The sequence below is a fragment of the Salarias fasciatus genome, chromosome 1 (assembly GCF_902148845.1).
Source record: "Salarias fasciatus chromosome 1, fSalaFa1.1, whole genome shotgun sequence".
Taxonomy (NCBI): Eukaryota; Metazoa; Chordata; class Actinopteri; order Blenniiformes; family Blenniidae; genus Salarias; species Salarias fasciatus.
In genome coordinates, this window is record NC_043745.1 from 14,442,844 (window position 1) to 14,457,515 (window position 14,672).

Sequence of the window (14,672 nt, forward strand, 5' to 3'; positions counted from 1 at the left end):
TCCATAAGAGGCAGTTGACTTGGAAAAATGTTTCAAAAAGGATTTTTATTTTTCTCTTTTCACTGCTGAATCCACAGGTCTTTCAGAGAAATTATGTTACTATCAAATCCACAAGGGATTGCTGATAAAACACTACAAACCAGCTTGTGTAACCTATTTGGTTTAATGGATAAGTGCTCAGTGGAGATGGGCAAAGGATTTGTGGAGGTCAGAGGACGTAGTTGGCAAAGTGGTCCTGCACACAGATTTTATTATGTGTTATAGGAAAGTAGCGTATCAGCACTAAAAAGCTCTTTGGCTGTTCCAGAAAATCCACGCCATCACAAAAGTTACAAAGCAATGGCAGTGGAGTTTAATGGAAAACAAATGAATAAAATTAACCAATGATATCACATACTACAGATAAATCAACAAAAACAAAAACGATCCCCCCCAAAAAAAAACCTGATTGAAAAAAAATCACCTCATGAAAGAATGAATGAAGAAACGACACAACGACAACTATCAGTCATAATCAGGGATAACAAGAGGATGATAAAGCACTTTAATGCTTTGGGAGGGAGAAACACCCATCTGTGCACTGATGATCAGTACCCAAATGTTGCCTCAAAGGACATCTGACAGAATCTCTCACGCAAGATAAAGACGCACACAGAGGAGCACACACGCATATGTACACCGGTAAAAAGGCAGTTTTGGTTTGCATCCCTTGTACTGTATAAGAAGTGAAATACCTCTCAGAGGTACTGTCATAGCATATCTGTTAGTGAGACTGCAGCATTTCCACTGATCCATTCCACTGCCTCGCTACGCCGAGCTCCAGGGATTAAACATCCTCCAGTCAAAGCGGCAATTAGACACCTGCCCAGTTATGTCGCATCAGCTGTAATGCAAAACATCAAAGCCTATATAATCTTACATAACTTCCTTTGTTTCTGGCAGCTTTCAATTCAGGGGCAGAAAGTGTTACGCCAGTGAATAACAAGGTCCGAAGGTATTTTCCCGTTATTTGAAGCATTTGTATTGCAGTACTGCACGACACCTTCTCATTGAGACTTTAACATATGCAGGCTTTTCACAAAGGATAGGAGTTTATTTTTGTTGCTTCAAGCCTTTCCTCAATAGTTTATTATGCGCCTGTGTCATCATATGGCCACTGGATCTATAGGTGGTTGTTTTTGTAATAAAACATACATATGTACAGACAACTACACACTATGAACATTAACAACCGAGTACACAGACATTTCGGACGGACAGACTATGAAGTTGGACTGCTATCGGAGTGACTCTTAACTATAAAACTACCAAGTCCCAGGAGAATATGGATCTCTAGAGCAGAATGAGCATTTTCAACAGCCTGATTTACATGAAGTATCTCAGGCAGAAGGAGAACATGCGACGTAATGTGACAGAGGCTGAAGCTGTTTGGTTTTATTTACCTTGGACAAGCATGCGACCACTCAGTTACAGGCCATTTGTCATTTCTCAATCTACTCTTCTGCAAATCTCAGCAGACTGAGGGGAAACCCAAATGCCAAATGCCGCTCCTCATCTTACCCTGAATGACTTTCTAAAAACATGCTCATTAAGAGGTTAAATATAATCCCTCTGGGTCATTCAGCGTACTTTACTATCATATTATGTGTACTTACAAAAGCAGCGAGTGACTTCAGATCACGTGTTTAGAAAAGGTTTAAAAAGTGAACATAGTGTAGCGTTCTCAGTGTTTTTTTTTTTAAATTTACCTACAATCCTTAACACAGTAAGACTGTCATGCTGTGAACAGTCTTACTGTGTTAAGGATTGTAGGTAAATTAAAAAAAAAAAATCACTGACGTGATGATGATGATGATGATGATGATGATGATGATGATGATGTGTCTGACTGAATTACAGATTTATACTGTTGAACTCATAATGGATGCTTGATTCACGCTTTAAGGCTTTTCCAAGACTCTTAGGAAGCAACAATTCGATGTTTCAAACAGGATGACTTTAAAAATTATAAGACGCATTAAATTCTCTTGCAGCTCATTCAATATTTACCTTCAGTTTGGACAGTTGTCCCAAGTCCTTGGCAGCACTGAAGATCATCTGGGCTCCTTGCTATAGGGAGAATCAGACGCATTTCACATGGTGACATATTCACACCAATAGCACAGAGCATTACTACTGATCTAAAAGATTTACACAAAAACAACTAAAGTAAAAATAAGCTATTTTGGTAATTATAGTTAGTTTTTTTGGAGGGAGGGAAACCCCATCCATCTATCATTCATATAGGGGACAACAACTGTTAATAAAATAAAATAAATAATACAACATCAGCGATAACAAGTTAAAAATGAAGCATGATGTAACTGCATTTGAACTATTCCAAGAACAACAATGCAACACAATAAAATCTCTCAGAGAAGACGGATTAACAGTGTGAGGCTGGTATTTCATGTTTTCTGTGTGTTATGATGGAGCAGGAGAGAGATGAACAGATGGACAAAATGAGAGGCAGGTGGACAAGAGGAGGGAGGTGGCCGAGCCGAGGGATGAAAAGAGACGGAGAAAAGGTAAAGAAACAGATAATTGTTCAAACTCACGCTCTGGTCACTCAACGGAGGCAGAACGATTGTTCTCTCGATGGTGTTCAGCACGATTTTCCACAGCTCTTTGAGGACTCGTTTCAGCACTGTCTTCTCACAGATCTTGGCAAACAGCATCAAACTGTGAAGCGGTAAAGAGAGGCACTTGTCAGGTCAACACTTGAAACACGTTTCTCCAGCTGAGCCAACCTGGCTGCAGGCTCCAAGCGGTGACGTCCTCGTAAATAATACGATTAGAAGGAGGAAAAACACCTGTGATTCATAGAATAAATGCCGGAGCTTTCTGCTTTAATCTTAGCCTATTGTGAAAGCAGAGTCTCAGAGACAGGAGGAAGGATTTGGCATTTCCATATCATTAAGAGGATTCCCTGTAATACCCCATTGGCCTCAATGTTGCTTTGACAAATGGTTGAGACTGACTTCCAAAGCTCTGCTGAACCATATCAGCTCTTTCAAGAATGTTGTTCAAGAACACCGCAAATATAAATAAAGTCACAAACTTGAATTTCAGGACCAAACAGTCCTGCTGGTCTCAAAAAACAGCGGTGTTCTCTCATCTCTTGAGTTGAAATACACACTTGAAATGGTTTGTTTCAGTTAAAAAATGAAGACCAATGGACATGAAAGCTGGACTGTTACTACACGTCATTCGCAGGGTGCCTACTTCTTATCCAGAAGATCCATCAGAGGCCGAAGGACAGTTTCAGCATCCAGGGCGGGGTTGTTCCCTTTGATCGGACCTTTCATCTGGACCAGCTCCTGGTTCATCTGCTTCACACAGTCCTCGATCACAGGTTTAAAACTGTTGTGATGGACAGGAACAGCCTTTTAAACACTTTACACGTTGTACACTGCAGCACTCAATGTCAGCTCACACCTGCTGTTTCTGTTATGTTATTGTAAGGCGTTAGGAGCAGATGTGTCTTTTCTTCGGGCTGAAATGTTGAGTAACTCGCCGTGCTCGGAAAGAACACCACACAGCGAGAGCTTGAACCAATTAAATTTTGAATATATGTCTATCAATAACTAAGGAGACTTATTGTACACCATAGCTGACGGAGCGAGACTTGAATGGAAACATTTCCCAACTAAAAATGATTGTAAGCAGACATATTCACATAAATAGAGGATTACGTTCACACGTGCACGCATACACACATGCATGCACACACACACTTATTTTAGACTCCCCCAAACCTCACCTGGAGCCAAACACGCCGCTGAGCTCATCAAGCACGGTGTTGAGTTTATTCTGCAGCTCCTTTAGCAGATCACTGGCCTCTGCATCCAGCTGTCAGTGAGAAACACACAGTTACTACATCATTACACTTGTCCGCACTGAGCATGGCTCTGTGTCTCCGGAGGACGCCTCAAAAGAGGGTGCGGGGTGTTACGGGGGGAGCCGACAGGCTCAGAAGAGAGGTTACCTGCCTTGCTGGTGGCCTCCCCACTCACTCCGCCTGCCATCTGTGCAGAGCACAGCTCTGAATACCAATGGACAGCTCACCTCTGAGCGCCGCAATGATGACTGCTTGCCGAGTCATGAGACACGGCATCGGCACACAAGTAGCCCGCTACTGTTGTTCTCAAAACGGGAGCAGTTTTGTGCATTATTGCACAGGTTACAGAGGCGAGAGGAGGCTGTCAACCAGCTATGTCCCGTACTGTTTCAGTTCAGGCTGCCAGACTGTTCCCGACATCTACACATACATCCATATCTGCAGATATCCTCTGCCTTTTAATTTTCGGGAAAAAAGGAACATAAAATACAAACTCATTACATATTGCATCTTTAGACACTATTATTAAAGCCTCCCACATAACAATAGCCTCAATGTCCTCTGTATCCAAAACTCCACATTATACCAGACCTGACATAACAAAACTGTTTCAAAATGTAATAACAGTACTTTTATGCACGTGCACGGCATGTGTGGGGTTTCTGCAGCACCGTATTTATGCATGTGATGGATGTGCAGGTTTGTTCACCACCCGATTTGGACAAATTCTGAAATAATGCATGGGTGGATGAGCGATAATGTGCACTGTGTGTGAGTGCATTTCTGTGTCATTAACAGGATGCATGAGAGCGTCCCTTTGTCTTGCTGCTTATGAATTACATTCGCCATGTATAAATGTCCAAATATTGATGTTTTGGATGGGGGGTGGAGAACACATGTTTTTAAGGCTCAGTGCTGAGATGGATGTGTGAGGCGAGGCACCGGACCACATGCATGACAGATCGTCACATTAGACCCGATAAGCTTAGCCATGGAGCTGCTCATCTCACACATTTTAATGGTGGATGGCTCAGCTGGGAAGCGGATGTGTAAACTAAACCTTTTATAGACACTGTTATTCTGCAGACATGCCTCCATTGGCATTATAAACAAGACAGATTTCGACACCCGTGTATGTGTGTTCACATGCACGCACATCCGTACTGCTGTCACCTCAATGGAAGTGATTGCAGCATGCAAAATTTGTCTGTCACACAGAAAATTGCCCATAGTGGTTTGAGTTGTTATTTCACCGTTCGAGTCACAGATAACATCTTTTGAAGTGATAGTAAAAAAATAAATAAATAAATGCCAGAGGCCTTGGTCTTTTATCAGTCCCTCTTTTGGCCTGGGGAAGGTTTTAGGTTTGGCTTTAATCTACAGCTTGGCAGTGGCAGAAACTGAGATTCTCAGTTTTGTAAGAACACTTTGTCCAATAGGAATGCTGGCAACAGACGTTCACCCCACTGTTAGATAAAACCATGGGACCCCTGCTAAGCCATCACCCCCTGAGAGGAGACGAGTCCCTTCAGACGGCGCATGATTTCTGACAGTTCAGTCAAAAGTCTACTTGAAAATGGCAGTCCTGATAGAAATGCCTTCATTTAAAGGTAGTCGCTGGGATTTGAGAGGCAGTTTTTGTGGTTTTGAAAAGCTCAGGTATTTTTTTTTCCTTCGAAATGTCAGGATACAGATAAGGTCCTGGATTTGCCTGGAAATGTTACATGATATTGAAAATCAAATAGTAAATATATATATATATGTATATATATATATATATATATATATATATATATATATATATATATATATATATATATATAAATGCAAAAACAGCTCCTAAATCATAAAGTGTTTCCAATAAAGAATCAACATGCGTATCGCCGTCCCCAATTTAAGGCCTTACAAATAGAAGACATTTCCTGCTCTGGTAATTAAATGTATACAGACAAGACATCGTGTTTGAAATTCATGGGGCACCTGGCTCCTCCATGGTAGCTGGTTTCACTCGACACTGACTGGCATTCAAAGTCCTCCGGAGCGCACAGACGCTCCCTCTGGCTGACAGCCTATCATCTGGAGTCCAGCTCGGCTTCCCCTTGCCCGTTTCAACAACGCCGTATCTGCTGGCTGGCAGGTATTTAGTCCACAGAACTGTCTGTCCAAAATAATGACCAGGACATAGTCTAACCTTTGTTTACATGAGTAAATAAAGGTTTAACAGAAACGACCATCTCTAAACTGAGAAGAGCAAAATAAATGGCGATAGTCATCTGAGGAGATCAGTTCATGGTGAAGCCACACATGGGCAATGGGGGAGATTATTGTTAATCTCTGTTATTGGTAACACTATCATACCAGATTTTTATAATTACCTTAGCTCCCTGGGAGTTAATTACTGATAGGAAATGATTCTGTAATGAATAGCCTCCTATGCAGTGAGGAAACTATCATAAAACTTTCACACGCAGTTTTATAATTGCCATTTAAGAGAAATGACTCAGGATGAGCTTTAAGATTGCCAATTATTTGCAGGAATCCACATCTTGACTTTTAAAATGGCAGATAACACCTCTATTGTCATTGTTTTTTTCAGATACTAATGACCACAGTAGTCTTGGCTGGGACCTGCAAACAGAGCGGCGACAGCAGCACCTCAGCAGAAGGCACAGCTGGGCAGATTTTTTAAGAGAAGCTCATTAAAAACCGATGTGCGAAATCCTGCCTGCAATCCTTTCTGCTATTCAGGGAAGGGAAGAAGAAGATCAAAACCGAAACCAGCAACTTAGCGAGCCTCCGACTCCTCTTTTTGCATTGGTGTAGACAGGAAAGGGGGGGGCAGAAAACTAAAATAAATATCACACTTTTCAAATTAGCGATGGAGAGACAAGTGGACAGACAGAAAAAAAAAATAGCAAGCTAAAAATAAAGATGGGATCGGGTGGTTTCATCCACTATCCCCAGAGCGAAGGGGATGGTGAGCTTTAGCAGCCTGTCCAGAGGGGTGATGGGTAATTCAGATTCCGTATGCTCTGTGGCACATGCTGCTGGAGGGGGTTGGGGGGGGTGAGAAGCATAGGAGCGTGAGGGGTGGCACAGGGGGGAGGGGGGAGGGGCGTGCTTTTATTTTTTTCAGATCGTTTGGTAAAATGGTGAGAAGGGGTGTTGACGAGTCCTATTGCACACACCTTACAGAAGGACACAACCCCCTCCTCCTGGAGACAGAGAAGAGAGAGCACAAAACAGGACACGGAGGTGGGGAGTGGGGGGGGAGGACAGAAGACACAACGACAGGAGACAAAACGCAAAGGCCAGACAAGCGTTAGAAGAAACAGAGAGAAACATGCACGTAAGTCACAAGAAGCCGGGGGCTTCTCAGGTTAGGCTGACGGACTGACACGTCGACAGGGGGAGTATTCACCTGTGTGTCAAAGGTGACACACGGATTTCAACTTAATATCGAGTAAAAATGTTAAGTCAACACATGTTATACACAGAAGGGCGGGTTGGATGTGGGGCAACAAGGATGGGGTAGAGGTTACTGAGGAATAGTAGTAGAGATAGTAGCTGGAAAGGGGGTCATATTAGAAGAACGGGGCGACATGTCAGATTAGTCTACTGGTTGGTTAAGTGTGGAAGTGAAGAGGGATTACAGCTCCTCGCTGCTGGGGTCAAGTCACTTTCACTTCACACAGATGTCATTTGAAACCATCATTTACATAAGAATGACACAGCATTTATTCTACAGCGGCAGAGTGCTGATCAGAAGAAGTGAGGTTTAAAGATTCACGTTAAGACTGCTGAAGTGCTCTTTAGCAAGACTCTGAATCCTATAAGTCCCGGGGATATCAGCATTTGGCTAACCTTGTGGTTTGCCTCTCAAGTAAAAAGTCAAGGCTGCTGTGCATTTTTTTTTTCTTTCATTAAAATAATCTATGAGATTTAGGAATGGAAATCTCTTTAGAACTGAAAGTGAGTTGCCTCAAAATTTCGTTCAGGCTTGGCAGGCAGCTAGTTCTTGGATAACAGACCTGTTTACCACCCATGGACTCAAACATCTTCTCCAACTGGACACGAAGCTGCTGAATGTTGTTGAGAAGGATGCAGGGCTAGAGAGAGAGAGAGAGAGAGAGAGAGAGAATGAGCATCAGTGGACTTTTTTTGTTTGCCTGAAATATCAACTAATACTCAGTGACAAATGACACTCAGCAGATCCCGATACAACAAAATCTCAACATGCAAAAAAGGCTAAGAACTGTAGAACTCATCCGTTTTGATTTCCTGACACATCCTGACATGCAAGGAGAGAAAAGGCTGCGCTGAACGTCAGGGCGTGTTTATGTGATCAATTCCGGGCTCCACAACAAGTTTTACAGGATGACAGACATTAATCACGCTGCTTTTTACTGTAATTCTTCAAAATGTTCAGAGTCAGTCACATAATATGTGCATCATCTACCCAAATAACTTCTGACGAGGATACGGCACACCAAAATGTTGACAGTGCTAATACATGGTGCTAAAATGGTAATTCTGTGCCCCACAGGAGAGTGATGATTGGTGTCTCTGTATTCCCACAGCAGCCAGTGGTCTCTCTGCGGCAACACATAATGCCTCGCTCGCCGCTAGATTTATGAGCACATTTCAATAGAAGTGATAAGATATTCTAAATCTGGATAGCGCTGGTGATCTCCCACAGTTATTCCAAGCTTGTGAGAGGGGGAAAAATAGAAGATAACAGGTTTGGTCCACTAACGCCTGCTGTGGATTTATAGTATCATTTAAATGCCAGAGGCTCCTATAATATCAGGCAAGATCGCAGGCAGCAGAGGGAACAACACAGCAAACCTACCATCCTGCATTGATTACGCCAATAATTTTTGAGTGAGGCGATGCTCAGCAGCACACTAGTCAGAAGATATCATTAATATTAAAGAATATTTAATTTTCAGTGCTGCATTTCCCTACAGTGGACCGTACGACTGAGTAGCGGTGAGCACTCTCGACTGGAGGGATTCAAGGGGGTCCTGACACTTTGCCTCCTTCAAGGTTGTCAAATTAAATTTGCACTTGAAAAAGAAAACCACAATAATAACAATAATACATTTTCTTCAGTCTAGAACAGATAAATGTGCACGAAAGGACTACCACTTTTGCATGTTCATGAATGTGGGCTTGTCAACAAGCATTTGGCTGTGTTTGCTGTATTTTATTAAAAAAAACAACAACAACGAATATGATGAAAATTTAAACAGTGTTTTCTTTTAACTAATTGTACTTGACAGACACATTATAAAAGATTGTTTATGCTCAACATTGAGATGAATGCTGCTGTTGGCATGTTTTTGCCATCTTGCTTTGACAAAGCATAATTCTGTTGCAGTCTGCTCACCTAATGCATTTTTCATGAAAATAAAATAAACTGAAAAATTGTGCTTGAGCAATATGAGTTACAAATAAAATTAGCATTAATAAATGAGTATATCGTGTTTAGTGTGCTTTGCAAATAATACATCATGTGGCAGAATAACTGCTCATTAACATGTACATAAAGTTTTACAGAAAATCAGTGACAGATGTTTCCAGTTTAGTGACTTTTTAAGCTAAAACTGGTGAAATATCTTGACTTTTGGACTGTATGGAATATTTTATCATGTATAAAAGTCACATATGTTTGCTTATCTCAGACTGCACAGTATCAAAATGTCCTACATGAATGCCTAATGAAGAATGAACAGTTTTTGAGAAACCTCTTTTTGAAGCAATGTTGCAGGAAGGATCATTCTACTGAAGCTGTTCCTCTCCTATTCCAGCAAACCTCACAAAATACCCTCTATCATTCTGCCTGAATCACCAAACATTACCAAAGTGTACAGACTTGGTGAGGTTGCTGTGATGTTTATCATGTTTGCCCTCCGTGAGACCGTCAAATGGAAGCTTGAGGCAGGTTAAATTTGATGTAACCCAGCCATCATATAACTGTAATTGCATCCATGTTCCTTTAATCCATCTGCTGTCTCCTCAGTTGTGTCTTGGGAAGGAATGTTTCACATTTTCTCCGGGACCGTTGTAATGAGCCTGTCATGGCTGTAAAGAAACATCTGCCTCATCCCCCGACCGACCGTGCACGGTGCGTTATCTCTCAGCACAACTCCAAACACCAGTGCTGATAATTAGGTCACTCACAATGCTCTGTGTTTAGTCATCTGTCACATTAAACAGTGGACAGAGGGCCCAGAAAATACCAGTGACTTCCCTCCATCAGCTGCGGGCTGTGAGATGAATAATTGCATCTGGGTTAATAGAGACACTGTGTTAAGTACATTACAAAGACAGAGCAGAGCAGGCTGGTCTCCCATATGAAATATGTTTTCTCATATAGTCTCCATGCCAACTGCTGATGGAGAGAGCAATCATGGAATCACTGGCGTCCGACTTACCATATTTGCACGCGCACACACGCACACACGCACGCACGCACGCACGCACGCACGCACGCACGCACGCACGCACACACACACACACACACACACACACACAGCCACTGAATGCAACCTTTTCTTTGAGCGTTTGCAGACTGGGTGGGCACTTACCACGTTCTCCTTACTCAAATACAAAGGAAAGTCCTTGGATATGATTGCAGCATACTGCAGAAGAACTTTGTTGATAGTCTGCAGGGATTGAAAGAGACTATTTAATAATTCAATTTATGTAACATTTTACAGTGCATCAACAGAAACGAAACAGTAAACAGTCGCAACCCGCTAACAATTTCATATCAAGCGCAATACATACACCAGGGAATCTGCTTAGATCAATGGCAACCTCTTTAACTGAGCGTTATTACTTCCAACAGAAGCGTTCAGGGTTCACTCGGAGGTATTTCCAAAGAGGCTGACCTTCGCAAAGCGGCACATGAAGTGAGCCAGAGCCTGCGGGTTCGGGCACTCCAGCTTCTTGATAATCTCAAAACTCTGGTTTAGTTGAGTGAACACGTCCACGACTGAGCAGGAGAAGAGGGCGTGCTCTGAGGTCTGCTGGAACTGTTGCAAGAACGACAAGATGACAGATAGATGTTAGGTTAGGCAGAGAGAGAGATGTAAAATCTCAGATTGTGAACTATTGAAAAACTTTATAATATTCTGTTTGGAACATTTGTTGAACGTCACGACTACACTATAACTACATAATTCATACAACTTGATTCTAGATGACCGCTTAGAGCTAATGATGCCTGATAACTGTTGAAATGTACAAATAAAATGGAACAAACTATGCGGGCTTTGTCTTGAACACATACTAAAAAAAATTCATACAAAAGTCATAAAGTCACTTTTTATTATTCATCCAAACAGTTAAAGGCAGGATTAATAAGGGTGTTAACTTTCAACTGTGACCACTGAAAACCTTGAATGAATGAATGAATGGGTCTATATCAACATTATATATACAGTACTTGTCATCTAGAGTGGATGGAAACTGTGAATCGTGGGCTTTAAGCGCTCTTGCGAGCAGTAGGTGAACTGCTATCTGTTTTGTTGTCAGCAAAATTAACATGTATAGACTGTGCCATCACAGTGCATCACTTTTAAAAGAGTACTAAAGTGATTGAGTGGCACACTTTGATATAGCTGGGCAGTTTTAATAGCCGGCGTGGGCAAAGCACCATAACTCATGGGGTCTTTTTCCTGAGACATGCAAACACCGGTAAATTTCAGATGGTGACACAGGTCTTCTGTTTCAGTCTTTGATCCCATGAGATGTTATAGCAGGACTGTCCAAACTGAGGGCCACATATTGAAAAAGACATCTAGGACAGTTTCAATTAAAAAATGTACCACTGTCAAAGTTGGATAAAAACCTGACAGACAAATGTGTGACGGTGCATCAATGTTTTGCATTTACTTAGTCAAGTTTTTGCATATTTCCTCTCATTACTGCCTAATATCCTTTTGAGCCTTTCTCTGTCCTCGAAATCATGTTTTGTTTCCTGTTTATATCAATTTTTAATTGAAGTTTCATTTATATTCCCGTCTTGTGATGTCTCAAGGCGAGTAATGTTTTTGACTGTGAAAGATTTTTGATCCTTCCACAATCCTCTCCTTGAGAGGTAAACTCAGGCTGTGCAGACTGTCCTTGCGGAAAAAAAAAAAGACTGCCTTAAGTGGTTGTTTGGGTAAAAAGTTACGTTTTCGGGGTATAATTTAATAATGCACTCACTCCATCTTTTTTGTCTCTTTCCAGCGCTCCATTGAGGAAATCCATGGCAACATCTTCGTTCTCATCAAGCCACTGAATGACAAACGGCTCGAACCACCTTCAAAAAAGAGAGAGATACTGTCATCGAGGGGCCAAAGTAACATTTTGCCTATTTTTAGCATGCTATTATCTCTCAAACAAACATATTACAATCAGAAATTAAGTCTCAGTATCCTAAAATGATTGTTTATTATTGAAAACAATAAAAAGATGTTCATGTTATACTCAAAACTTTCACTTTAGATATGACCAAAGCTGTAATTCATGCTGCCATTGATATCAGGTTTCCTTTGTGGACAAATGAGTCTGCCCGGCCCCAGACAGAGGACAGTGGAGGACAGCAGGGGCCGGGACTGATGAGTCGGGTAAAGACACACATTTGCTAGTAGAATAGTAATTCATTTCTGTCTGTTTCACTTTGCCATTCGCTTGTTTAATACAGCGCCTGAGTTTGTCCTCAGAGCTACGGATGTTGCCCCAACATTGCTTTGTACTTTGACTGAGGGCATTCGCCACATGAGCCAAAAATTAAAGGTGGGTGGGGCAAGAGAGGACAGGAGAGAGAGGGGGAGACAGGCAGATAAAATGCTGTGCTTGTGAGAATGTGTGTTTGCATGATGTGTACGCCTCTGGAAGAATCAATCCTGCTGGAAATTTAGTTTGAGTGGCAGCGTCGGAGACAGGGAGGGAGAGTCATTACTCTGATAGACTGGCTGGACGGGAGAGGACACGACAATCCCTGTTTGCATTACACATGTTTACATTGCAGCTACTCCTGCTTTGCTGCGCCTGGCTGTGCAGGCACACTGGAAAACGAGGATACATGAAAGAAAGAACAAAAACACGCTTTTAGGCTGTACATTCATCTCCATATCCCAAACAGCCCGTGACCAACATGTTTAGAGTCTTATTTTAATGAACTGCCGGCACAGATCAGGGGCAGTTTTACACCAGACTCTGATCTAAGCTATTATTCTGAGCCATCATATTCACAGTGCAAACCATTACACAATGCCACCAAACTGAAAAATAAGTACAAGTGTAAAATCCTTTTATTCCAGGATGACTTTCCCTCAGGTTATAAAAACACATCATTGACTATTGCAGAGATCCAGATTAATCTTTTGCATATTTTTTATACATATTATGTGATTAAAGGAGTCACACAGTGTTGTAGTGTTTAGAACTCTTGCCACAGAGGAAGAAGGTCCAGGTTAGGGTTGACCATATGTCTTCTGCAGAAACATGACATCCTTTTTGTTCATAAAATTATACCTGTGAGAATTTTACAAAATTCATTATAATGTGTGGGTTTTGCTCAGCTTGTTCTGCAGACTATTAATAATGTAGCGGCATCAGTATATGCAGTAGAGAGATCACTCAGTTAAAGCTCTGATTTATTTGGCACATACTCATAGCTCTCATGACTGTAAGATCTGTCTCACTCACTGGGCCACACAGTGAAGACAAAACAAAGCATGCTGGAATAAGGCAATGATGATACAAGAACAATTAACAGATGACAAAATTACTGAAATATTGAACTACTGAGTATAACTTTGCTTAATTTATATCATCATAGAAAGTCCCTGGAAGCAATTCCTACAGCATCCATGACATTCTGCATCCTTGTTTTCTTTATGTTTGTGAGTGATGGGAAGAAATGTGTACTCTCTGCAAAGCTGGCATCTATGCATCAATTGCAAATATAGTTAGGAAAGATCAACACTTCAGCAGGTTATGCATGGGCAGGCAAGGGAGATAGAGCAGTATTTTTTATTTTTTTTTTAAAGAATCTTTCAAAACATGATTCAAGCACCAAATTTGGCACATATACTCATTATGGGGTACATTGAACATATGTAGTCACAAAATCACAGATATGGATTAGTTTGACTCTACAATTATTTGAACATAGAAATGATACTTAGGAGATCTTTTCTTGCTGAAAGGTCCACAGCTAGTTCTCTATAATATGTCGGATAAATGGAAACATGTAGATGTACATGTATTCCTCTTAATAAAAATTTGGAAATACTGCGTTCCTTGTAAATTTTGCACTGTTTTTATGCTAATAATGCTATAAAGAAGTTCCAAATACATACTAAGAATTGTACATTTGGATTCCTGATACTTGAGAACCTATTTTTCAACACCAAGATCAACTAAATCTGCGGCTAAAGTGAGAGTCTGTGGTTGAAAAGGCATTTTATGTGACAGAATATTGGCCGCGTTGAAAAAATGGCAGGCACCTTAAATTTCAGATGGCCTGGGTAATTTTTTTAAAAAGCAACCTCGAAGGCATGTGTGCCAAGTTTGGTGCGAAAAACAGCAACCAAAAACAGAAAATACACAAAAAATACCTGTATTTCTCTTTTTGTTTAACTAAGATTTTGAGGTACTTTGTACAAAAGAAATATATTTTTCAACATTTTGCTACCTGTCTGTTGCTTTTCATTGAAGCAGAATAAATGTATGGTTTACAGAGTTACTTTAGGCCCTCCTGTTTTGGGGTTTTCAGAATGTGGCCACC

General features: G+C 41.2%; 1 protein-coding gene across 1 annotated transcript in view; it reads right to left on the bottom strand.

Moving 5' to 3' along the window:
• Positions 1-14,672, bottom strand: part of LOC115390401 (protein unc-13 homolog C-like) — a 116,786-nt gene that overhangs the window by 11,563 nt on the left and 90,551 nt on the right. Inside the window, exons 20-27 of the mRNA XM_030094261.1 lie at positions 12,101-12,197; positions 10,780-10,923; positions 10,474-10,551; positions 7,912-7,989; positions 3,803-3,891; positions 3,265-3,402; positions 2,598-2,721; positions 2,050-2,109 (exon numbers count right to left, since the gene is read on the bottom strand). Of these exons, the coding sequence (XP_029950121.1) occupies positions 2,050-2,109; positions 2,598-2,721; positions 3,265-3,402; positions 3,803-3,891; positions 7,912-7,989; positions 10,474-10,551; positions 10,780-10,923; positions 12,101-12,197 (808 nt within the window). The remainder of the gene's footprint in view (positions 1-2,049; positions 2,110-2,597; positions 2,722-3,264; positions 3,403-3,802; positions 3,892-7,911; positions 7,990-10,473; positions 10,552-10,779; positions 10,924-12,100; positions 12,198-14,672) is intronic.